The following is a 25,989-nucleotide window of genomic DNA, read 5'->3' on the forward strand; positions in this document are numbered from 1 at the left end:
CAGAAAAAATGAAATTAAATTAAGGGAATACAAAAGGGGAATCCCAATCCTTTTACATAAACCAAACCACATTAATAATCTTCAAGAATCTTCTCCTGAGCAGCAATGAAGCAAGAATAAAATCTCGAGGTCAGAATGAACCACTGCAATATTCAGTGAAAAATATTATGATGTTTGCATATTATAATTTAATCGAATTAAAAGAATGATATTTTATTAAAAGGTAAGGATGAATAAACATTGTTACTACAAATACCAGTTGTTGTTGCAAAATACTGATGTAGGGACGAATCTTTAGTTCTGTTTTTTTTTTTTCATTTCGACTGCACTTCGATACACAAGTCAGTTTTAAGAATAAAAGTGTTTATGTCACACCGATACACAAGTCAATTTTAAGAATAAGAGTGTTTAGGATAAGAGTTTCATTATCTTATTTTCGAAGAATGACTTTCTATATATGATTTTAGACCTTAGGGTCTATGTGCTAAGACGATCAATCTAAGTTCAATTTGTCTGTTAATTATAATTTTAGTGTGATTATAATATCTACTTAATGACGTTACTAATTAATATGAAATGTGGAATAGGGTGACTAGGAGGCCGATTGGTCACATGTTTACATGTATGTAGGTATTCGGCCTCCAATAGTACACTAGCCATGCATATACAAAAAAATTTCTCTTTGCAAGTGAATTTGGTCAAGTCTTATATTTTTTGTATGCACAAATTTAAAGGTTGATTTAATGTTTTGTAATAATAATTATAATCAATACCTATATATAATAAGAATTTTTCTGTTTTTTGTTATAATTTTTTTTATTCTATTCTTATTAGTAAAATGAAATATTTTGTCATTTCATAAGAATTATTTAAAAAATAAAATTATTATTTAATTTTTTAAATTAATATTAATGTATAGTTTTTATACTAAAACTAACTTTTTCACTCTTATCCCAATTTCTTAATTTAAAGCAACAATAGAAAGAAAGATAAAACATACTATCACCCATTCTTACACAAAATCTTACTTATCAAATAAAATAATTTCCATTTTCAATCAATTTCTTCACTTCATTTCAAGTAACTATATTCTTTAGTAAAATCATTATTTTTTTTATCTACCATCAAGTCAATCATAACCTTAATGTAAATATCATCACTCTTTCCATTCCCACAACTACCAACAAAAGAAGAGAAAATTTTTAAAGAAAAAGAGACTTAAACCAGACAAAAAATTGTTTAATCAATTAATTTTTACTTATTTAAAATTATTTTTATATATATGTTAAATTCTATCGTTATAAAAAAAAATTAGTGAAAAAGGAAAATATGTTCCTTTAGTAATGAATAATTGTTTTCCCGACAGAAGACAAATTAATTAAAAGAAAATAAATAAAAAATGTAAATAAAAAGAGTCCATGTATTTGATATGGTTGCACACGTGTTCACACGTGACAATTATGAACTACACATATGGAAAGTAGCGGATGCAGAAGTGAAAGAAAAATCTGAAAATCGAGAGGCTGCGTCCATTTCCGTGTTCCTCTGTCTGTGTATAAACACCGTTTTACCCTCTCTCTCTCTCTCTCTCTCTCTCTCTCTCTCTCTCTCCATTTTCTGTTTCTTCTTCTGTTCTCTGAGCCTTAGCTATGGCTATGGCTATGGCTGCTTCGACTTCAACCTCTCTCTCCGTCGTTGGAAGTGGCCTCGCCTTCCCGCACCATCATCTCAACCCTCCCGCGCCCTCCTCTACTCGCTTCCGCACTCAATTCAGGAACAACAGTTTGTTCCTATCTTCTCTCCCAAGGTATCACTGATTCTTTCTCTCTCTCTCTTTCTTTAGCGGATGTTTCCAATGTCGAATTCGACCTCTACAGTAGCTAATTCGTGTTTCGCTATCAGTGAAAGAAGGAGGCTCAAGGCTCTTTGTGGCGGATTGGGATTGCGGAGGAACAAGCCTCGCGGCCACGCCTTCGGCGTTGGCGAACCCTCGTTTTTGCTGCCGCAACAGAGTTGTGCCTCTTGCTGCCTTGCGAGGAAACGCCGTTCCAATCTCGCGACGTTTGTGCCTGGAGCTTTTCTCGACAAGTCTTGTTTCCGCCTGTCTAACAGTAAACTCCATCGTTCTACTGTGAGTTTTCTCAGTTTTCTCGCTGAGTTCTAGCTGATAATATTGATTTTCAATCTTGATTTTTTTCTTTTAGTTTTTTGCCTTTTTTTGTGTGGTGTTAGTTGGTAGTATTAGAACTGAGTCGTTTCTATCTCTGGCCTTTAAGATTTTTAAAACTCTACTTATTATCCGAATAGAAATTAAACTAGAGAAGTGTTTCTTGAATCCGATATTGGGCGTTGTTTATGTTTGTGTTAATGGATTTTCTTCTGTCAAGCAGGTTCAAATTCCACGTGCAACTGTAGGTCCAGATGAGCCACATGCAGCAAGTACAACCTGGCCCGATGGTATTGCTGAGAAACAAGATTCAAGTGTATATGATAATGAACTAGAGCGGATAGAGGGGTTTCTGAGTTCTGAACTTCCATCTCACCCTAAGTTGCATCGTGGTCAACTGAAGAATGGGTTACGTTATCTGATTTTGCCAAATAAAGTTCCACCAAAAAGGCACGTTTAATCATTTTTATGAATTCCTTTAAAACTAGGACGTCTTTCTACGTGGAATTGCCGATTTCTCATCCTTGAGTTTGTTTATCAATGATCAATTTCAAGAATGCGGTAAAGATATCTTGATATCACTTATCCACACGCATGGCTTTGTTTGAGGCATATTGCTTTGTGTTTTAAAATTCCCCTTGAGGCGCTTTGTCTCAGTGCCTTGCTCTCGTGTTCACCAGTATTTGTTTTTGCAGGAATGCTATGTTAGCAGTTCATGTTTTTTAGTTGTGAAATGTTTAATTTAAATTGTGACTGTGAAGTGTTCATAGGTGAAATGTATGTATACCATCAAGACTTTTGAATTGAATAATTTAGTTTGCCATCACATTACTTCTAGAAGATTTTTTAATATAACCGATACAGTCAAATATGATATAGGTTTATGTATTCTCTGTTAAACATTGTTTTTTTGCACTTGTTGTCAACTGCTTAGTATCAACTTATTCAATTTTAGGTTCGAAGCACACTTGGAAGTTCATGCAGGATCAATAGACGAGGAGGAGGATGAGCAAGGAATTGCACATATGATTGAACATGTTGCTTTCCTAGGAAGTAAAAAACGCGAGAAGCTTCTGGGAACAGGAGCCCGTTCAAATGCATATACTGATTTCCACCATACAGTGTTTCACATCCATGCTCCTACAAGCACCAAGGTATGGGCCATTTGGTGTGCAGTTCTTTGTGATGTATTATTCAATTATTTTTTCTTTTCTTTGATATATTTAATTAAGGATTTTGGACATTTGGTCAACTTTTTTACTATGCTAATTACTAATTTAATCATGCATATGAGAATAGGGTAAATGATGTTTCTTGTGTACCTCTGTCTAAGCAATATGTGGAAATTATTGACATTGTAATCGATATGATCAGTTCATATTTTGAACATTACAGTATTTGACTAACAGTATAATTTTTTTAATTAAGTTTTAAGAAGAAAATGTCATGGATGCTCCCAGATCCCAATCCCAATGTTTTAGTGGTATCAAAGTGTTCTGACACTTAAAGTTTGTGACGAGCGGAGGTAAATCCTTGTCAATGATGAGGAATGTAAATAGTTTTCTTTAGAAGAGATTCAAGATGATGTTTAGAGTAAAATTCAATCAGGGCATAGGGAAAGCATTGGGCTCTATTTCTAGGAAAGAAACTTCTCCAGAGAGAATGCAATGGAATACTTTAGATTATTCTTAATTTAACCTCGCAAAATCGGCTAGTAAAGCCCAAGCTTTATAAGCTCTACTTAAGTCATATCTTTACTAAGTGTGAGATTGAATATTACCTTGAGATTGCAATAAAGGCAACCCTCAAAGTGTCCACAATTAAGGTGGGCTGAGGTTGAGTGATACCTAAGGCAACTTTTCAATAATTATAAAGATAGAAAATTTGATAGTCATATTTTGTATGCTTATTATTATGTGAAAAATTCTTCTTTGACACATTTTAACTGTGTACAGTTTATCCAAGTTTACCTTGCTTCTATCTTAAATCTGTCAATGTCTTGCTTCCTAGCTTCATATTCTTTAGTGCTTTATGTAAATTTGAAATTAAACATGTATGTCTTTTTTCCAATATATGCATATATGCATTGAATCATATTGAATATTATAATACTTAATTATGTTGTTGTTTATTATATAAATGGGTGTTGTTTGTCAGGATTCTGATGGGGATCTACTTCCATTTGTTCTGGATGCCTTGAATGAGGTATGCTTTATTGGACTTTGTTTTTTTTTTCATGAAATTGCCATAAAAGCCTCTTCCACATCTGTACAAATGCTTATATTTGCTTTAAAACAATATTTCATTTGATCTAGGTCTTATGCTTTGGTTTTGACTCTACTTGACTGGGCATAACAGAGTAAATATGAATATTGTACGTCTAGGTTAGCATTTACTCACAGCTAATTGTTATTGATGTATGCAGATAGCTTTCCACCCAAAGTTTCTTGCTTCTCGGATTGAAAAGGAACGCCGTGCTATACTATCAGAGCTTCAAATGATGAATACAATAGAGTACCGAGTTGATTGCCAGGTGAGGAACAAAATATCTCTAGGAAATTCAAGCTATCAACTTTGTGTTTTCACAGAATATTGACTCAATGTTGTCGTTTCCCATTTTGCATTGCTTTTATTTTCTGTAATTGCAGTTGTTACAGCATCTGCATTCTGAAAATAAGCTGAGCAAAAGGTTTCCTATTGGATTAGAAGAACAGATAAAGAAATGGGATGCAGATAAAATAAGGAAGTTTCATGAGCGTTGGTATTTCCCTGCAAATGCTACCTTGTACATTGTGGGGGATATTGATAACATATCAAAGACTGTTTACCAGATTGAAGTATGTCCTACATTTCAAATAATAAGTTTGGTTATGTTCATGGTTATAATATTTAGGAATCTTATACAATAAACTGTTGTCACACAGGCAGTTTTTGGACAAACTGGTGTAGACAATGAGAAAGGTTCTGTAGCCACTCCAAGTGCATTTGGTGCAATGGCCAGTTTTCTTGTTCCAAAGCTTTCTGTTGGTTTGGGTGGAAATTCTATTGAAAGATCAGTGATGGATCAATCCAAAATATTCAATAAGGAAAGGCAAGCTGTCCGTCCTCCTGTGAAGCATAATTGGTCACTTCCTGGGAGTGGTGCTGACTTGAAGGCACCACAAATATTTCAACACGAGTTACTTCAAAATTTTTCAATTAATATGTTCTGCAAGGTATGAGGAGTTTGTTATCTTTTTCTTAAGTCAAACTTAAAGTGTAGATTTTGTAGTTGCTTTTGTGTATATAAATTATGTCTTCCACCAATAATCACCTTCTCTTTGTCATTTTTGTTCAATTGTTACTTGCATGTGGTTAAAATTTTTGGAGCTGATAACTTAGTTGGAGACCTCGTGTGGTGGAGAAATGGTCAATGGAGAATGTTGGGTATAACACAAAAGGATAGGCATGTGATTTACTAGTTCATATCAAGGTCTACTGGTCTAATGAACAATTTAAATAAAATATTATCGTATTCATTTAACTGGTGTAGTAGAAGTGGTCTTGGTGTAATGATAATTAGGGTGTACTTCAGTGTTGAACAATGACCTTTAAAGACAAGTTGGAATTCTATGCAAGTTGTGCCTGTCATGCCTCTCCTTATGACACTACAGCCTTTCTGGCTTTAAATATTTTCGAAGTACTCCCTAAAATATTTATAGTGGCAAGTTGTGCCATTCTATAGCAGCAATGTGGGGGTAGATCAGCCTCTGGTCAATTCTAAAACTCTTGCAATGTTGCATCATTTTCTGCTTCTAGCAAATCCTTAGTCTGAAAAGTTATGGAATCCCTGTTTTGTCTGCCCTTTATGCCATTGTCTACTTATTTTTTGTGGAGATTTTATGATTTAACTATCTCTTATTTTATTCTTGCATCCAAAGGATTCTGGAGTTAGAATCCCTTCATCCATAAAAAAAGGTTTATCTTAGAATGTGTTTTGAGTCTAACTCAACTCTACAAAAATAGTCCCATGACCAAGATTTATAAGTTGTATCTCGAGTCGTTGAGGCTGCAATTAAGGCATATCCTAGAGTGTAAGGTGACTTTCCAACTGTTTAACATAGGCCCTTGACCTTTTTAGGAAATTTTAATTAGGTATCTAAATTAGAAGAATGACAATGTTTCCTTGATTTCTATAATTTTTGTAATTTAAGTTGCTGGAGTTAGTTTATGGTGGCTTGGAATTGCTAGAAAATACTTCCTTTGATCCTTTATATAAGAAGTAAATAATCAATTTATTAAGACTAATAAATGTAGTTAAATCAGATAATTATAATTAACAGTGTCACAAATTTAATTTTTATTCCAAAAATGCCCCTAGTAGAAGTAGTTAGTTTAAAGGGTTATAATTAATGACACTAAGCATAATTCAAACAAAAAATTTTCCCACCAATGAGGCTTATATTGTTATTAAGCCAATAAATGCATTCACTTACACGGATAACAAGTAAGTGCCTCATTAATAGATTTCACTATTGTTAGTATCAAGTACATATGTTAGAATCCTATAGATGTAGTAGCTGAAGATGTTATGAGCAATTAGATTGATTCTATATTTATGTTGTTAGCCTAAATAGGGTTATTCTGTAATTATGCTTTCTTCCTTATAAATTAAATTGCTCGTCTGTGGTCTAAACACATAGAATTCATCATATACCTTTGCTTCTCTCTTCTCAATGTGGTTTTAGAGCACAACGAGAAGGGAACTCTAATCATGCTTTTCATGTGGGCCCACTGCTTATAGGTTAGATTTTTTTTAGAAGCCATGTACATTTTCTGGTTTCTATTCTTTTTCTATTGTTTCACTGTTCACTACTGTCAGTGCCAATGTTCATTGCTGGTGACTTTCTGGCGAGCTTTCTTTATGGTGACCGCCACCGCTCACATTACCTTGCCATGTGATGACCAACTCTGGCAACCGCCTCACCCTCTGAGCAATTTTGCTCTGGGCATTCCTGCTCTTCGGCAGTTTCCATGCTCTTTGAGCATTTTTTACTCTTTGATAGTCGTTGTGCTCTTCGAGTATTTTTTGCTCTTTGGTAGTAGTCAGGCTGTGTGAGCATTTTGGCTCTCCAATAGCTACTGTGCCCTTTAAGCATTTCTGCTCCTTGACAACTGTTTGATCTCCAACAGCCGCCTTTCCCTTTGGGCATTCTTTTGCTCTCTGGCAGCCGCTGTGCCTTTTGACCATTTATGCTATCTGAAAGCCATTACACTCTCCAAGAAGTTTTTGCTCTCTAGCAGTCACTTTGTGATCCCCTGATTCATGGCCAATTGCTGCCATGTGCCACACCAGTTCCTTGGCACATCATCTTTTCCATTGTGATCCTCAACATTTGTTGTTTATTGATTTGTTAGTTATCCCTTAGATCAATGGTAATTGTGTGTCTACACTATGACTTTTGATTATTGTTGATGAATGTCTTTCAAGGTAGGGTGGGTTATTTTTGTTTTCAATTTTTTGAAGCATTTATATGCTTATATTTTAAATTATTTATCTTGTATTCATAATTATTGGTATATTGGCCATCTTGACGTGCTGTTTTTGGGGTTGGCATTAGTGTTTTATTGATATTGGCCATAGTGTTTTCTTCTTCCATACCTTTTTCTTTACATATTCCTTTTTTAGTGTTTTATTGATTTGCTTTTAGATATTATAAAATTTATGTTTCTTCTCTTTATTTATTATGTTTTTTTATATCTTTTGCAGATACCAGTGAACAAGGTTCAAACATATAGAGATTTGCGCCAGGTCTTGATGAAACGAATATTTTTGTCTGCTCTTCATTTTCGAATTAATACAAGATATAAGGTGAGATAAAATTCTTTGTATCTGCATCAGTTCTTTTTTCCGGTCCCATCCTTCTTATGTGATTACTGTAGGAATTAATTGGCATTTATTGATTGATTTTGTTGTTTTCATTGTTTCTTATACATATATCTGAAAATAGAAAACAAAGTGAAATTTTTAGTGAAAACAATAAATGAAAATAGAAAATATTTTGTCTTGAAAAACATGTTCCTAAATTTTCCAGTAATTAATACCCAGTTTTCTATAATATAAAACATGTCCAAGTTATTGACAGAGATAATAAGTGATTCCATTCTGTGGATTTCAGTTTCTCATAATACTCAAATTTCCCGATACAAATCACTTTTTACTTTTAGTACCTCTAACCCTTAGCATTTAAATGTTTACTAATGCATGGAATTTTACAGAGTTCAAATCCACCATTCACTTCAGTTGAATTGGATCACAGTGACTCTGGAAGGGAAGGATGCACTGTAACCACTCTAACCATAACCGCAGAACCAAAGAATTGGCATAATGCAATTAGAGTTGCTGTTCAAGAGGTTTGTTTCTTTTGCTGTGCTTTGATTGTCTGTGTTTGCAATAGAGCTGTTTTGTATTTTTCTTTCCATTGGTCATTATAGTTTACTATTTTAAGATCCACGTTCAATTGGCGGTTTTCAGTCCTTTGTTTAGTGTAGAAATATTTAAAATGACTCAACTTTGTGGCAATTAATTCACATGAAGTTTATGAATTTTTTTAACTCTTATAAATGCTCCTAGAATCTTTTTAGGTCTTGTGTTGCATAGAGAAAACTATATTGCTTACGGTTTCAAATAGGCTACCTTAATTCTTTCTACGGAAAGTGTATCTAATGTAAATTTGTGTGATATAGGTTCGTAGACTTAAAGAGTTTGGGGTTACCCAGGGTGAATTAACTCGTTATTTAGATGCCCTTCTGAAAGACAGTGAACACCTGGCAGCCATGATTGATAATGTATCTTCTGTGGATAACTTGGATTTTATCATGGAAAGTGATGTTCTTGGACATAAAGTTATGGACCAGAGACAAGGGCATGAAAGTTTACTTGCTGTTGCTGGGACAGTTACCCTCGAGGAGGTAATTTCGTTGATACTCATTGGATCTTGTGAAGATTGTTAAATTACCTTTAACTCCTCCCTTTTTGCTGTTGTTGACTCTTTTTTTATTATGAGAACTCATAAATAGAACTGTAAAAGTGTCAGACATGAGCTGATTCAAAGGTCTTGTGCAGATATTTGCTACCTTTTAAATTTTAGTGCAACTTTTTTTGTTTATCCTGATACGAAGGTTGATTATTTTTCCCTTTGCTTTAGTTATTTGAGCATCCCTTCCATGCTAAAAATGAGGTTTAAGTTTTTCTCATTCTATCTTAGATTGTTTTCTTGTAGCTCATTAGTCTCTTAAAGAAAATACTTGGAACACTATAACATTATTGCCAACTTTTGATTTTACTTTAAGAAATTTTAAGTTAAACAGTGTATTTCCTTTATCTTTTCATATTTCTTTGTTAATTTCTGTTTATTTTCTCAATTTCTATTGAAAATTTTAAACATAATGTATTAAATATTGTATTTTATTTTAAATTTAATGTTTAAAAGTTATATTAGAAAAAAATGTTGTAACTTGTAAAAGCTTAGCTGGTACCTTAAGTCTAGTCATTTACTTAAAAATATCTTATGTTTCAGGTCAATTCAGTTGGTGCCAAGGTGTTAGAATTTATAGCTGAGTTTGCAAAGCCTACTGCACCGCTTCCTGCAGCAATTGTTGCTTGTGTTCCAAAAAATGTTCACATTGAGGGAGCTGGTGAAACAGAATTCAAGATATCATCCACTGAGATTACGGATGCTATCAAAGCTGGGTTGGATGAACCTATTCAGCCAGAGCCTGAGGTATCTTCCTTCAGCTTAATTCCTTGTTAGTTGATCCTGATTTGGCTTTAGAAGAATTGTTTTTCACATAGTTACTGATGATTTGTCCTTGCATTTGATATATGATTATATTCTTCATGCGCTGTGATACGAGTCCACCACTGATTCAAATTTAGTTCATTTTTTTATAGATGGTGAATTCTAGTAATGAGAGTCAATTCTTGTATGAGTTGGGTGTGTCTAGTCTATATACAGTATTGCTGTTCAGCTAATTAATTGCTTATGTATGTAATGTAGCTTGAGGTGCCAAAAGAGCTAATACAATCATCTAAGCTAGAAGAGCTGAAAAAGCTGCGCAAGCCGGCTTTTATTCCTGTAAATCCTGAAGCTGATTCTACAAAGCTTCTTGATGAGGAAACTGGGATCACCCAGCGCCGTCTTTCAAATGGAATTCCGGTTAATTATAAGGTATTTGATGTTAGTTTATATTGAGATTCTCATGATACTAGTACCTTATTTTCCTTTTCTATGTCATTGTGCTCAGCATTATGTATTTCAGATTGGTGACTCAGTCTATGCATTGTTAAGTCCTCTACTGTGTACTGCTTTGTTTTGTTCTTTTCTGCAATGATGGATTGTAAGGAGACATAACTTGTCAAAAACTTAATTTCCAGTTTCCTATTATTTTTGTACCATGCCATGCAATTTCTAGCTGATTCCTCAAATGCAATCTGAGATTGGCATAAAGAGTTCTGGACTTGCACCCCAAAAAGCGAGGAAGCATCAGTTATATTGAACTTATTAATGCATTTTATGGTTGACAGATATCAAAAACTGAAACACAAAGTGGTGTGATGAGGCTGATTGTTGGTGGTGGACGAGCAGCTGAGAGTTCCGATTCAAGAGGATCTGTGATTGTGGGTGTGAGGACACTTAGTGAGGGAGGTCGTGTCGGTAACTTCTCAAGGGAACAGGTAACTATCTTTTCTTACTAACAGATGTTTCCAAATGTTGATGTTATGTTTCTATTTTCCAATTCCATTGCATTGTTTTGATGACTAACTTGTGGACGTCATGTCAGGAAAACTCTGCACAGTTTTTTATTACACCACTATAAAATCTATAATTTGAACTTCTCATGGATGTGAATGTCATCTACACAGATAATTTCAGTATCCCAGAACTTATGTCACTTCTATTTAATGAATGTCCTGTATTTCATGCATAATACCAGGTGGAACTTTTCTGTGTAAATCACCTGATAAATTGCTCCTTGGAATCTACGGAGGAATTCATTTCAATGGAGTTTCGTTTTACTTTAAGAGACAATGGGATGCGTGCAGCCTTTCAATTGCTTCACATGGTGCTTGAGGTAAACATCTTTCCATTTATTATAAAGTCTTTTTCATATCCTTCATATGTATAATTCCTGGTCATATAACTGCATTTATGTACTCAATTACATCTCTGCTCTGTTTCTTATGCAGCATAGTGTCTGGGTTGATGATGCTTTTGATAGAGCAAGGCAATTGTATCTGTCATATTACCGATCCATCCCCAAGAGCTTGGAACGCTCAACTGCTCACAAACTCATGGTAGCAATGTTGGATGGGGATGAGAGGTTTATTGAACCAACACCAAAATCACTGGAAAATTTAACCCTGCAATCTGTTAAGGATGCAGTGATGAATCAATTTTTCGGTGATAACATGGAGGTCTGTTATCATTAGTTTGTTAAATTCATAGTTCTCTTACAATTACATTCAAACACTAAAATATTTTTTCTCTCTTTAGGTATGCATTGTAGGAGACTTCACAGAGGAGGACATTGAATCTTGCATTCTTGATTACCTTGGCACAGCTCAGGCCACAAGAAACCATGGAAGAGAGCAAGAATTCAACCCACCCATATTTCGACCATCTCCATCTGAGTTGCAGTTTCAAGAAGTGAGAAACTAAGCATTAATTACCTTTTTGCATATGTTGTTTTGTGACAAGTTAACAGTATATTATTTGTGGTATTTGTGGACGAACTTCTCCATGAGGACTTCTAGGACAGCAGTATGAAGAAAAAAAGAAAGTTGACTTCTCCATAAGTTTAAATTAACTTATGCACAAGTTAAATAGATTTTTTTTGGAGAAATTGTATGAGAGATTCTACAAATTAGCTTAGGCATAAGCTAATTTTAACTTATGAAGAAATCAATTTTTTTTTTCCTTCTCTTCTAGAAGTCCTTATCGCTTAGTTTGTCCAACTATAACCTTAGTTGGGTAGTCAAATTTGGTGTTTATACTTTTGGAATTGGTGTTAATACATCAATGAACTAGGCTTATCACATGGTTATTTACTTTTACCTTTTTTGCAGGTATTTTTAAAGGATACTGACGAGAGGGCGTGTGCTTATATAGCTGGACCAGCGCCAAACCGTTGGGGTTTTACTGTCGATGGAAAATACTTGTTAGAGTCCATTAATAATGCTTCGACAACCAATGGTGGACTTTGTTGATTTTTTTTTCTTGTGTCATCATACTTAAAAAGTTATGTTTTCAGAAGTTGTTAAAGGCTTGAAATGGCTTGTGCAGATGATCAGTCAAATTCTGATGCCCAACAGACACAAGGTTTGCAAAAGAGCCTACGTGGTCATCCACTTTTCTTTGGTATAACTATGGGACTGCTTTCTGAGATTATAAATTCTAGGTATGTCTTTCTACTTGCCGCTCACCTATACTTGGCTTTGTGAAGAAAGTTAGGAAGCACAAACACCTCTTTAGAATGGTGTTGACTCGCCTTGGACATTTGTTGGGCACCCTTCCACCGTGTCACAATTATAAAATAATTTTTTTCTGACTTGGATATCTCTTTGACACAGCTTGGCCATCTTTGACATGGTCTGGATACGAGCCAAGAGTGGGATGATACTACTCTTGGTTTCACTTCTTATCATAATATTTTTTTAAAAGTCAACTTGTAAATATTGCGACACTCTAACAGTTTTTTAGGCTCATTTTCAAAGGACTTAACTGGATGTTTTAATGTTGAATTCTTTTAGATGTTTTAACTTTTTAAGAGATATCTTGGGATATTATTTTCGTTTAGACTGCTTTGTCTAATTATCTCTCAATATTCTATCTGTTGGAGTCATTATTATATGAAATTGTAAAGCCTAGCAATTTTGTTTTTACAAGGTGAATTATATAAATCTTAATTCACAATTTAGATTTTTGTCATTTTATTTTATATTCTCTCTATAAATAAGAATACCTGTCTTGGCCAATAGTATTTTCAACTAACATTCTTCAATGAGATTATTTTATAATTTTTTTCTTTAGTGAGAGCAGTTTTTGGGATTTTCTTAACTTATATCTTCATTCTATCATTATCTATATTTAATTTAGTTTTCAATATTTTTTAAGAGAAATTATCAACAATTAAAAATAATATTGTACTCCAATATATTTATATAAATATAATATATAATTCGAATGTTCAGAAGTATTTTTTTATTTTAAGTTAGGTCAGAAGTGTAGAGAAGAGTGATCTAATTATTTCGAGAGTAACTTTAAAAGTCTTACTCCTTATCCTTACGCTTGATTTTATCTTAGTTTTACTCTCAATAAAATTATTCTTGAAGTAACATTTTGGGCTTAGACAAGGCCAACATGCTATTTTGGGCTGGAATATTGTAATATCTACGAGTATATGCATACTAAAAACATAGTGTTTTGTTATTTTCAATTGTTTTTTGGTCGGAAATCTGATTACATTTTTCCTCTACAGGCTCTTCACCACTGTCAGAGATTCTCTGGGTTTGACGTATGACGTGTCATTTGAATTAAACTTGTTTGACAGGCTTAAACTAGGTTGGTATGTGATCTCTGTCACATCGACTCCAAGCAAGGTGTGAGCTCCATTCTTGTGATATATTCAATCTAATTTTTTCTGCCAGTCTCCTTCGGTTCAAAATTTTAGGTCAAATTGATTTGCAGGTTCACAAGGCTGTTGATGCATGCAAGAATGTTCTTAGAGGTCTACATAGCAACAAAATTACCGAGAGGGAATTGGACAGGGTTAGTTATTTAAATGCCCGACTTGTTGTACATTACAATTTAGTGGAAGTGCTTTTAGAATCAAGTTTTTCTGCTAAATGTATGCACTATCAGTGTTCGAATTTGAGTAGTTTTATTCCTTTTTTCGTATCATATGAGCTTATTCTCGAGCATTGTATTCTGTTTCTCCGTGATGGTTTCTTAAAGAAGAGCAAATACCCTTCTGGTTAAAATGCACGTTGTGCCTTCATTTTATTTCCAAATATGGCTTAAATTTTCATGCTATTTTCTATGCATTTTAAATTTGAGAACTCCTTTGGTGCTTTTTTCTAATGTAGGCTAAACGAACTCTTCTTATGAGACATGAAGCTGAAATTAAGTCAAATGCCTACTGGTTAGGGTTATTAGCTCATTTACAAGCTTCTTCTGTTCCAAGAAAGGTGAGATAGAATTATCTGAATCTTGAAGTATGAGATATTGAAATTTTAACTTTGATGCAAAACAACACAAGGTTTAAGGTTTTTAGTCCTGCCAAAATTTTATAATTTTTTATTCTTGTTTCTAAAATATTCTTTCTAATATTGATTGTGGATCCAGGACTTATCATGTATCAAGGACCTAACATTTCTATATGAAGTTGCTACTATTGAGGATATATATCTTGCATATGAACAGTTGAAAGTGGATGAGAATTCTCTATATTCATGCATTGGAATTGCTGGTGCTCAGGATGCGCAAGATATAGCAGGTGTAGTAATGTTTCCAATGTCTGATGCCGGATCTTGCTTTGTTTTTTTCCAAGGGATTGTGGAACTTCAAGCCCAGATTTCATCTTTCATCTATTCCAAATTTGAGCAGTGATTTTTGTCAAAATTTTCACTTCCTAGGTTTTGACTGAGTATTAAAATTTTATTCTCGAAAGAATATTCAAACTTAGAAGTGAGAAATGGGATCCCAATTCCAAATCCAGCCTTAAAGCTTTGATATGTTACATAGACATCAACACATATTGTTCCTTTCAGAACTTGAAATTTTGAACTGCAAGATCCGTCTAAAAATGTTCCATATGTAACAAAGAGCTCTTCTCTTCAGAACTGCGGTGATGTGCCTGTAGTAAACCAGTCAAATTTGTCTAGGCTTGTGTGGGTTGGCTAAATGTTGAGTGTAGATAAATTAGTAGAAAACACCATTTTACCACATCATTTTGGAAGATAAAATTTGTCTCATTTTCAAGTACTTGTATGTAATAATGGTTACTTACGTAATTTTACTTTCTTTTTGCAGCTCCTATAGAAGAGGAAGTAGCGGGTGATGTCTATCCCGGTGTTATTCCAGTGGGAAGAGGCTTATCTACAATGACACGACCAACTACTTAATATTTTTGGACTATGTTTTGGCCTGCTCGGGTTAAGATCTAGAGGTTAGCATGTTTGGGCTATTCTTTTTTTTTTTTATACTGTTTCTTCCTGCACCTCCATATGTTCTCCTGTCACCCCATACAAAACATGAAAATATCTTTTTATCCTTCTTGTCCTTACCCTCATATTCCGGATTAAATAATCTGGAAGTTAATCTCGAATTTGGAAATAGCTTACAGATTATATAATCTGGAATATATTTTTAAAAAATGGTATTCTGGATTATATAATCCGGACATGCATTTGAAAAAATGTTTCAGGATTACATAATCCGGAGTCTAATATGGACTTCCGGCTTATGTAATCTGGAAACTAATCATGCATCTGAAAAAAAACTTTCAGAGATTATGTAATCCGAAAGCTAATTATGAATTTAGAAAAAGACTTATGGATTACGGAATCTGAAATATTACATAGGGATATTTTTGGAATAAAAATTTATGGAGGTGAGACAAGAACATATCGGTGCAGGAAGAAACAGTCTTCTTTTTTTGTCGAAGTAGAGGTCCGTTTTTTAACTTGTGCAGAGACCATCGATATTATAATCCTTTTTGATTAATATCCGAGAGTTTGTTTCCTTTTGTATACGTTGTGTTGGGACGATGAGGGTTACAAAAAAATTTGCTCCATGGTTTGTTTCCTTTCTTGCAAATTGTTTGGCAGTGAGGGTTTTACATATTTGTGTCTCAAACAGGAGTGGAGGGTCGATGAAAATTTGTGGTCGGAAGGATTAGCGGCAAGTGTCACAACTCAAGAGGCTGCTGCTGCTGCATTCATTTAACATTGAAAACCTAATAAGTGGTTATTGACTTGCATTATTCCTTAGTTATCCTTGCTTTTTATGTTGGGTTTACCACTAATAAAAGCAATACTTCTATAGGATTAGAATAAAGAAAATATAGAATCCAGCACTAAGATGTATAGCTGCCATTTTTTCTGTCGGCCATCAATTTTGTTGGAAACAACGCCGATCATAGGAAACTAGTCTCTCTCTCTGTTACATAAATTGTAAATCACTGTTTAGGATTATTTCTCTCTTTTCCTCAACTCATTCCTCCTATGTTTTCATATTTCAGGGATTTCTTATCTGAAAAATAATCCAATAGAGTCATGTTCATTTTCATGTCAAAAATCTCCCTTTTTCCTACTAAATCCTACAAGATAATGGTTGTAAAAGGTAATTTACTTCTGTTGTAGACTTCTAAAGTATACAAATATATTATTTTTCTACAATTCTCATCTCTCTTTTCTTTTAATTTATACTCAGTCACAAATTCTCTTAATTTCAGAGACTAATTCATAGGTTTCATAGCTAAAAAACTGACACAACTTCTCAAATATTTCTTTTTCATGTATAACATTAAGGGAATAGAAGTGGAATTGACCTGTATTTGTAAGGTGCGTTAGCTGCTGAAAGTGGATTACTTACAAACTCGCACAAAAAGGCACTTGGTTTTTGCAGCTAATAATAAAGTTGGCTCAGCTTCGTTAAAATTTCAAACTATTCTACACTACAGTTATTTTTAAAATAGGAAACAGTTTCAGAGAAAATAGTGTTCAATATTTTAGAAGGACCACATAATTTGTTTCAATAACTAAATCCACTTCAGTAAAATTACAAGCAAAAAAAAAAGGTCCATAAAATGAATAGTAATATTCTAGTATAGCAGTTCTTTGCACGTTAAAACATTATTAGAATATTTATGAAATTGATTGAAAGTCGTGTTGCATCGTCTTCTCAACTAACCTTTGGTAAATCTTGTAATTACGTGAATCTTTCCATTTACCAACTCCTTTGATAATAATTAATGGTTGTGATGGTTTGGACTTGTATAGCACATTTTTAACTTTTGAAGTTGAACAACTTTGAGTTTCACAACAACGACCAATCCCTTTCATTTATCCAATTAATATAACTATTTTAGTTTAACGACATTACTATTTTTTGTGGCAAACATGTACCAAGTGCGCAAGTAAACATGGATTACGTTAAACCATCTAATTATTATTCAAGTTTCGTTATTGTTCTTTTCAAAATGTTCCGTTTACACGAAATGTTTACAAGAAAGAGGTGTCATGTGTTAATTAGTTAGATAAGATAAAATATATTAATTATTAAACATATAACAGACTATAGTGGCTTGTAAATGTGGATTATGAGGTAATGTTGGTAGAAAACCCCTCCGACAGAAAGGTCTACTATCCCTTTAACCCCCCAATTTGACTATTGTATCCAATGATAGATACTTCTCGTTTAATGTCTCTAGAAGGAACAACATATGCACTGCTCTTTTAAACCTATGATTATACCTTTTCATTTTATTACCTATGTGAGAAAGTTTATCAAATACTATAAGCTTAATGCTTGATTTTCTCTTTACAAACCTTACAATGATCGGCGTTTACAATCAATAAATGATGAATGTAAGAAAATTATGTTTAATAATTTCGTCCAAAATAACAATGGGTCAGTCAAGATAAAGGGAGTTTCTCTCTTGTGCTTGTGTTGAATAAAAATTTATGACAAACGTCTGATACATAAGATATGATTAAATTGACTTAGTAACCTTCCAAATTTTCCATGAACTGAGGTATATAGAGTAGTATAGTATAGTATATTAGAGTAAACAAGTTTTACTTCTATTTTTCCGGCAAGACTGTGAAATCGATTCCCATTTTTTCTTTCTTCCGTATAGATGTTCAATTCTGTTTGCTCCTTACTACAATTCCTTTCCAAAATGCCAAATACTTGGTTAACTTGGATTTCGCCATTATCAGGATTTTTTTTATTAGTAAAAAAAATAATAGAGATATTTCACGAATACCTCAATCCTTATACAAGAGATATAGACATTTTCAAACCTCTAACCGTCTCTGTCCTTAAGCAAAATTACTATTCCCAATTTCACCACTAACTTTTAAACTTTTTTATGGATCTCATACATACCAAAGGTTCTAGACACCAATCAAAGTAAGAAAATCATGTTAGTACCTTCGATGTTACCCATGATCAAACATTCAACTGCGCTATCAAGAAAATTTCCGTCTAGTCAATTACTCATTTTTTAAAATTTTCTTATTTCTTTGCTTTCACAGTTTCTCCTATAACTGCTATCAATAAGTACAATCAGATTCAATTAACAACTTTACTTTTCTCGATAATTTTTTTGACTCCAAACCCACCCATTCATAACACTTGGATCAGACAAATCGATAACTCTGCACGTACTACCAGAAATTATAAAATCTCATCGCTTTAACATCCCTCGTGATTTTTGTCTAAATCATTTTACAAAATTTATTCCCTTAAAAATGCATTTTAGACATGATGGTTTATGAAGTGGAATATTTTATGTCTGGTTCAAATATTTAACAAGCTATGGGAAGGTGTAAAAAACTAAAGAGGGTGCAAGAAAATAAAACCCTTACATTGTTTCGTAAAAGGCAAATGACTTTGTTGCTGTGGAGACACTGGAAATTAGTTGAGGATTCCCTTACTTTTGAGTGTTTAATATATCTAAAAAGATAATGATGCAAAAGCTTTCTTTCAACGCCATTAGGGTTTCGATATTGTGAAAATTTTGGTAACTCAGATATTAAAAAAAAGCAAATTAAAATCAACGGCGTTTTAACCTTTAGCATGCTTCTGTTGTCTGAGAGAATCACTTTCTTATTCCCACTCTCACCTAAAAGTTATATTAGAACTAATTAAATAAAGATTAGACCAGAAAAACATTATATTTGTTTTTCCAATTGAAGTCATGAATACTTCATTTTTAAATACATAGTGGTGGGATGCAAATACGTAATCATTTTTCACTTTTACTACCTAACAAGATTGAATAAAAGGCTGCTCCATCTACCATTCACCATTCTTTTACATATTATGCAGATTTTTTTATCAAACACATGCCAATACTAGTTGTTCATTCGCAATAATCTCATCATATTGCATGCTTCTGATATATGTATATATATGTTGAATGCAGTTTTGCATCCATTGAGTTGCATGACACGAAACACAAATGATTAAAAATAGGTTAAAACAAAAACTGGTTTGAAGTTAGGAAGTTTCTTGTGTGATTGGGCAATGAAAAGTGAGTTCAACAGTCACTAAATGATTGCCACGTGGAAACCAACCCCAGGTGGTAGTTGAAGTTCGTTGCTGTTTGTGATGTGTTTGTCTCTTATCTCAGTGTTTGGAATATGTTGCCCTAACCATACGCATACATCTGCCTTGTTCTTCTTGGACAAGTCAACGTCTTACTCATACATCTATCCTTCTCTACTCTTCAATTTTTCATCTTCTTTTCACTTTCTAATTCATCATTTTCCTCCCTTCTACATACATAAAACAAAATCTCTCCACTTATGTTGACTCCACTAGCTAGTCTTGCTACTTTGTTTTAGACCACAAATTAAATAAAGTCAAATTATGAAGGGAAAGAAGGTTGATTGGATAAGGTTTTTCTTTTATCAGTAAATAATAAATAAAATAAAATGAGACGGTTCGAGTGATTCAATCCTTATACAAACACTTCAGGATATATCTCAACTTTTATACGGAAAGTGACCAAAGCCAACCTGTTCAACACCTGACATACAAACATTCTTCAAACTCTACAGACTAGCAAATCAATCATCAAGATTGAAAGGAATGGTAAATCACATGAAAAGAAATCGCCATCCACTCTATTAGGGTCCTTATAATCAATACAAACAAATCATTCTCTAATACATTCAGAAATTCACAAACACATTTATTAATCAAATTCCCTCACCCACAAACAAATCTCACAAAAACTCACTTTTGAATCCGCTTATGTCAAACCTAAAGAAAATTTTACCGGTTTACTAAATTTGCAATACCTGTTCACAACGTCAACATCTATATACCACAAGAATTTGCACAAAAATCCAAAAAAAATGGACATATGAGTGTTGTATAGGAAACTTCTGCATCTGCATCTCTTAGAAAGATAATGATATTATTTTTTTTTATCAATTTTATTTTACATTAACAATGTGGTTAAGATTGAAATAGATAAAATTGAACAAGAGGAGAAAATCATTAGAAAGAAAAGGAAACCTGAGATTCTGATAAAGAATATAAGTTATAATTGCATGAAAGAGATACACAACATTTAAATAAGGAGAATATAACTAGTTAACTAACTAACTCTAATTAATGGAAGTGCTGAAGATATATAATAACTGTTTTTTAGAATAATGACAAAAATAAGGTATGGATTTGCAAGGAAACTGTTGATTATAATCGAATTAGGTATATTTTTATAATGTTTTTGTAGTGCCGAACATCAAAAGGTAACTCACATACACTACAAGAAAATCATTAGATAAAAATCAATTTTTAAAAACCAAAATAATTAGTTGCAATAGTAACTAAATTAGAGACCATTTTAGCAATTTTAAAAAAGATTGGTTTCTAAATTAGTTTCTATTATTGTTAAATAGTTTCTAAATTGGTATCTAATTAGCAACCAAGATTTTAACTACCAATTATTTAGATTCTAAATTTAGTAACAAAAATTTTGGTTGTTAATTAAATACCAATTTAGGAATCATTTAACAATAATAGAAACTAATTTAGAAACCAACAATTTATTTAGTCCAAAAAATGTCTTTAATTTAGTCACTATAACAACTAATTATTTTTTATTTTTAAAATTAGTTTCTATTTCATGATTTTCATACAGTGATACTCTAGTAAAAGGTTAAAAGAAGTGCTTCAAAGATTAGAGGCTATTTCAACTATAACACCTATAACCTGCACATATTATTGCTAACCTAAGTGTCAAAATGTCTTTACATATACCAGTTACCATTTTCAGTTTAAACGAGAAAATGAGAAACCGAAAGGAATCGACATAGAAAATTGAAAATGAGAACAATAATAGAGGAATTCCGACCTTCAAAAAAGTCTTAAAAAAAAGTATATATGATTTTCAAAGGAAAAAAGATTACGTAAGTTTTGGCTCACATTGAGTTGGTATAATTATGTGTGTATTGATGTGGTGTCCAATGAAACTAGACATTATTATGAGTAAAATTAAATGTAATTAATTTGAGGAGTGAGGTTGTGGTGATTCCCTTGAAGGTCCTAATCTATATGACTTTGTGTCCTATATAAAGGACAAACTTGGAATATGGCACCACAACAATGATGCATATATCGCCACCTTATATATAACAAACACTTCTGTGGTAAATCTTAGTTTTATCCTCTTCTTCAAAACCACTTCCAAGGTACATGGATTCTTTTGCTATTCTCTTTCTTTTTTTAATCATATTATTGTTATTTTGTGATGAATTAGTACTATTACTGCATGCAGTAGTGAAGATGAGAACACTAAGCAGTGATGAAAGTGGTTTGAAGAAGGGGCCATGGAGCCCAGAAGAGGATCAAACACTAGTGGATTACATTCAGAAGCATGGCCATGGAAGTTGGAGAGCTCTGCCAAAGCTTGCAGGGTTGAACAGGTGTGGAAAGAGTTGCAGACTGAGATGGACTAACTACCTCAGACCTGATATCAAAAGAGGCAAATTCTCTGAAGAAGAAGAGAAACTCATCATCAATTTACATGCAGTTCTTGGGAATAAGTAATCAACTAATCTCCAGAAAAGCTTACTCTTCATCATATATGCACAATGTTCAATCTATTTTTTTTCTATCAGCAAGAAAAAAAATGTGTTAAATGTGTTCCACTTTAGGCACTACAATAAACACACTAAATAGAAATTAATTTTCGAGACAAAAAATAAAATAATTAGTCACTGTATTACTATTTTAAAGACTAAAAAAATATTGGTATTTAAATTAGTTTCTATTGTTGGTAAAATTTATAAACTAGTTTCTAAATTATTATCTAATTAGATACTGAGATTTTAGCTACCAACTTTAGAATCTAAAGTAATTAGTAATTAAAGTCGTGTAGCTAATTAGATACTAATTTAAAAACTAATTTATAAATTTTATGAATAATAAAAACTACTTTAGATATCAATATTTTTTTAGTCTCTAAAATAATATCTAATTTAATTAATATAGTGACTAATTATTATTTTTTTTTAAAATTGATTTTTATTTAGTGATTTTCTTATAGTGAGAGGTGGTTCAATCTCACAAAAGACCGATACCTCAAAACCCCAACTATCTGTCACAACTAACTAAAAAAACGAGTTAAAATTCAAATACAGAACCCGCTGTGGTTTATGATCAGCATACTAAAACTATTGAATTTAACCTTGTTGGACTAAATGTCAGATTTTATATGTGTTAATTTATGCAGACAAAGTGATATCATCAGTGATGATCATGATTTTAGTATTCTAAATTTGTTTCCATTGTTTATTAGGTGGGCAGCTATAGCATCTCATCTACCAGGAAGAACAGATAATGAAATTAAGAATCTGTGGAACACACATTTGAGGAAAAAGCTTTTGAAAATGGGGTTAGATCCAATGACTCACCGTCCAAGAACTGATCACCTAAACCTTCTCACCAATCTACACCAGATTTTGGCAGCTGCAAAAATTGTGAGCAGTTTCACAAACCCTTCTGACATAAACAATGCTCTAAGGCTACACTCCAATCTAGCCAAATTCCAATCATTGCAACAAAACATGTTTCAACTCACTGGTGCTTCAAACTCTGAACCACTCAACCCTTTTGCACCATTAAACTCACTGCAAGATGGTTTTGTAAATGATGTTTTGGGGTTGAATCATCACTCTAATCTCCTAAACCTTCAACATGATGATGATTCACTTTTTCAAATGCACCCCAGTTTCCAAAACTTTGAGGCCCTTCAGCAGCCAACACAAGATGGTTCCTTAAATGCTGACCCTTCACCATCAAATTCTCTTCCAAATCTGGTTTCTGCCTCCCCTGAAAGTTCCCCAGTGAAGGAAGCAGAAAAGGTTAATGCAAACTCAAAGGATTGTTCTAACCCTTGTTCCACCACCTTTGAGTTAACATGGGGAGATTTCATGGATGAAGATGCAACAGAAACTTATTGGAAAGGTTTCATAGAGTAAGTTTGTTTAATCATTTTCTATCTCCATTTCTGGTTATTATATTATATTATATTCTTACTATAAACTAAGATACTCTGCATAATTAATGTTGTATTATGCTTTCATTGGACTATATGCATGATAGCTTCAAACCTAAATAAAAAACTCTTATTATTTACAATAAATTAGAATTTTATAATAATTATGGTTTCTGTAAATAATATATATATATACACACACTAATTTTTTTTCCACTTTATCTGTTTATTTGCAGCCAACATTCTAACCAGACATGGTCAACAGTCCCATGAAAAAGATGCATGGCATTTGAGAGTTTTCACAGAAATAATATCCATGTATACATAAACATATAATATTGTTAATTTAGTTATGTATAAGGTTGGTTTGTGTGAATTATTTGACAATGGATTGATGTATATGAAATGTAAACATGGAGATTCATCATTAAATCATACACACTATAGAGGCCCTATATATGTTCATCTTCTTTGTTTTTTTTATCAGCAATGTTGATCTTCTTTGTATAAAACTGTAAAATAAAATGGTGTTGGTAGGGTTTCCTTCACATATATTCAGTTATTGTATTATTTTTATGATTAAAACCTGAAATGTCAATGGTTGGAAATAAGGCATGTATGATGAAGAAAATGCTTGCAATCCACTTATTATTGTTTGTCTCATTATATATTTTCTGCACAAACTAACATCTTTGAACCACTCACAAGGAAAATAAATTAATTGAATATAAAATGATGAAGACTTCAGTTGAAACTTGAAGAATGGAAAAAAAGAAAGTGAATATTATAAATGATTAGTTGTGTAGAAACTAGGACACAATATTGAAAATGACCCATTTATATTATATATATATGTGTGTGTGTGTGTGTGTATTCAGATACAAGAAATTATATGACACTATCTCAAGTCCAACTTCTCAATGATTCTTAATAAAATTATGTGCTGGAAAATATTTTTATATTCGTAAGTTGAATCAATCTAATCTAAATAAAATTTGTAATAAAATAGAGTACAAGTAATTGTATATTTTAATGATAAAGATTTGGCAAGTATTATGCATTTGAGAGTGCACTATAAGCTTGCTTTTTATTTGTTTTTACATGGATAAATTTATATTTCCTAGGTCAATGCAGTGAGATAATTAAGTTGTTAGTACTAAAATGAATTAAGAACATAAAAGGAAATATTTTTTTATATATATTTTATGTTATTTTTCTTGATTTTTATAAGTCACTCCCATTATATATAATTTTTTCAGACAAATAGAATTAAATTTGTTGCATAATAATAGACACCCTCCTTCTTATGATTAACTATATATGTTCATATTTTGTGTGAGTGTAGTAATTATTATGTTGAGGTACATATATTTAAAAAAAAGTCAAGTCTCTACATTAAGTGATAGATCATATCCATTAGTTACAAGACTGAAACATGGAATGTTCCTTCTACTTAAAATCTAATATTTTATGCCCCAATGAAAATTATGACTTAATTTTTAGTTTAATAATGTTCTTATATTATTTTATTTAAAATTTGAAATTAGTAGGAGAGTGTTGGAAAATATTTTTATGTTTTGTAATTTAAAATATCTATTTATTTAAATTACTTTTTAAAATACGTAAATCCATTTTTAGTAATATTTTTTTTTCATGTAGTAGGAGATGATTGTTGTTACTTAAAAAATTGAGATGGAGATGATTGTTGTTACTTAAAAATTGAGATGTCAAGTTTCAGATATGTAACATGAAACTTTATAAACAAAAATCATCTATTCTTTAAAAGATTTATTGGATTATTATTTGAATCACAAGTTAGTCAAATACTATGTATTTTAATTTAATTTTGTAACACATTGCCCTTTAACCATTTTTCTATGCAATTGTTTTCTCCTTTGACATGGAAGCACATATTTTAGTGTAGAAATGATGTTCCTTCTATTGCTTTATCATAATCTATCTTTGTATATAAAAGTCAAGAGTTTTTGTTATATGTTAGGTAAGACTAATCCTATTCATTCTTACCCAATAAGCCCAATATATAATCCAAAATTTGTATTATTTCTTCAAGTAATCCACTTTGCTTCATTTACACTGTCAGTGATTTAAATTTCATGAGAATGGGATTCACCTAAATATTTTAAGAGGAAATTTCATTTAACTTACTTTATTTAATGAAGTTTATTGACCAAATTGTCGAATTGTAAACAATATTAAATCTATAAATTTTATATAATTTAAAAACAATTTTATACTTCTACGATATTAATATATGATACAATAAAAAAACCTTTATCAATTAACTTTATACAAACAAATATTGGATTCGAGATGATAAACCAACCAATATTTATTTTATCTAAAATTTGAAATGTATTTTAAACAATGATTTCACATAATTTAAGACTTTTCAAATTTCGTATTCTAGAAAAATTATATTTAAGAAATATTATTAAGTTGGAGATCTTATATTTATTTATTTTTTTAAAAAAATATACACTTTCACACCATTCATATTCTCCTTATTTCTTTTAATCGCA

General features: G+C 32.2%; 2 protein-coding genes across 2 annotated transcripts; both read left to right on the plus strand.

Annotated features, from left to right (window-relative positions):
* The first annotated feature begins 1,435 nt into the window (after nucleotides 1-1,435).
* On the plus strand, nucleotides 1,436-16,506 carry LOC137810329 (stromal processing peptidase, chloroplastic). Its single transcript, XM_068611532.1, has 25 exons — nucleotides 1,436-1,807; nucleotides 1,903-2,131; nucleotides 2,391-2,617; nucleotides 3,123-3,321; nucleotides 4,325-4,372; nucleotides 4,593-4,700; nucleotides 4,816-5,004; nucleotides 5,092-5,382; nucleotides 7,917-8,018; nucleotides 8,426-8,560; nucleotides 8,894-9,118; nucleotides 9,727-9,930; nucleotides 10,207-10,377; nucleotides 10,734-10,883; nucleotides 11,144-11,281; nucleotides 11,397-11,624; nucleotides 11,704-11,856; nucleotides 12,276-12,402; nucleotides 12,493-12,607; nucleotides 13,688-13,808; nucleotides 13,897-13,977; nucleotides 14,295-14,396; nucleotides 14,554-14,704; nucleotides 15,241-15,376; nucleotides 16,069-16,506. Exons 1-24 carry the CDS (start codon nucleotides 1,650-1,652, stop codon nucleotides 15,330-15,332), a joined length of 3,744 nt encoding a protein of 1,247 aa, XP_068467633.1. The 5' UTR covers nucleotides 1,436-1,649; the 3' UTR covers nucleotides 15,333-15,376; nucleotides 16,069-16,506.
* A 4,997-nt stretch (nucleotides 16,507-21,503) lies between these two features.
* LOC137810335 (transcription factor MYB53-like) lies at nucleotides 21,504-23,904 on the plus strand. The gene is made up of 4 exons (XM_068611540.1): nucleotides 21,504-21,641; nucleotides 21,728-21,995; nucleotides 22,751-23,428; nucleotides 23,686-23,904. Exons 2-4 carry the CDS (start codon nucleotides 21,736-21,738, stop codon nucleotides 23,720-23,722), a joined length of 975 nt encoding a protein of 324 aa, XP_068467641.1. The 5' UTR covers nucleotides 21,504-21,641; nucleotides 21,728-21,735; the 3' UTR covers nucleotides 23,723-23,904.
* The last annotated feature ends 2,085 nt before the right edge of the window (nucleotides 23,905-25,989 follow it).

Source organism: Phaseolus vulgaris, chromosome 2 (assembly GCF_000499845.2).
Source record: "Phaseolus vulgaris cultivar G19833 chromosome 2, P. vulgaris v2.0, whole genome shotgun sequence".
NCBI classification, from domain to species: domain Eukaryota; kingdom Viridiplantae; phylum Streptophyta; class Magnoliopsida; order Fabales; family Fabaceae; genus Phaseolus; species Phaseolus vulgaris.

Bases quoted from the DNA above. Each gene is read 5' to 3' on its own strand.
- LOC137810329 (XM_068611532.1), top strand. From the start codon at position 1,650: ATGGCTATGGCTATGGCTGCTTCGACTTCAACCTCTCTCTCCGTCGTT. The intron at 12,403-12,492 runs GTGGACTTTGTT...TGGCTTGTGCAG, and splicing joins TAATGCTTCGACAACCAATG to ATGATCAGTCAAATTCTGAT. The intron at 14,397-14,553 runs GTGAGATAGAAT...TTGTGGATCCAG, and splicing joins CTTCTTCTGTTCCAAGAAAG to GACTTATCATGTATCAAGGA.
- LOC137810335 (XM_068611540.1), top strand. From the start codon at position 21,736: ATGAGAACACTAAGCAGTGATGAAAGTGGTTTGAAGAAGGGGCCATGG. The intron at 21,996-22,750 runs GTAATCAACTAA...ATTGTTTATTAG, and splicing joins CATGCAGTTCTTGGGAATAA to GTGGGCAGCTATAGCATCTC. The intron at 23,429-23,685 runs GTAAGTTTGTTT...GTTTATTTGCAG, and splicing joins TATTGGAAAGGTTTCATAGA to CCAACATTCTAACCAGACAT.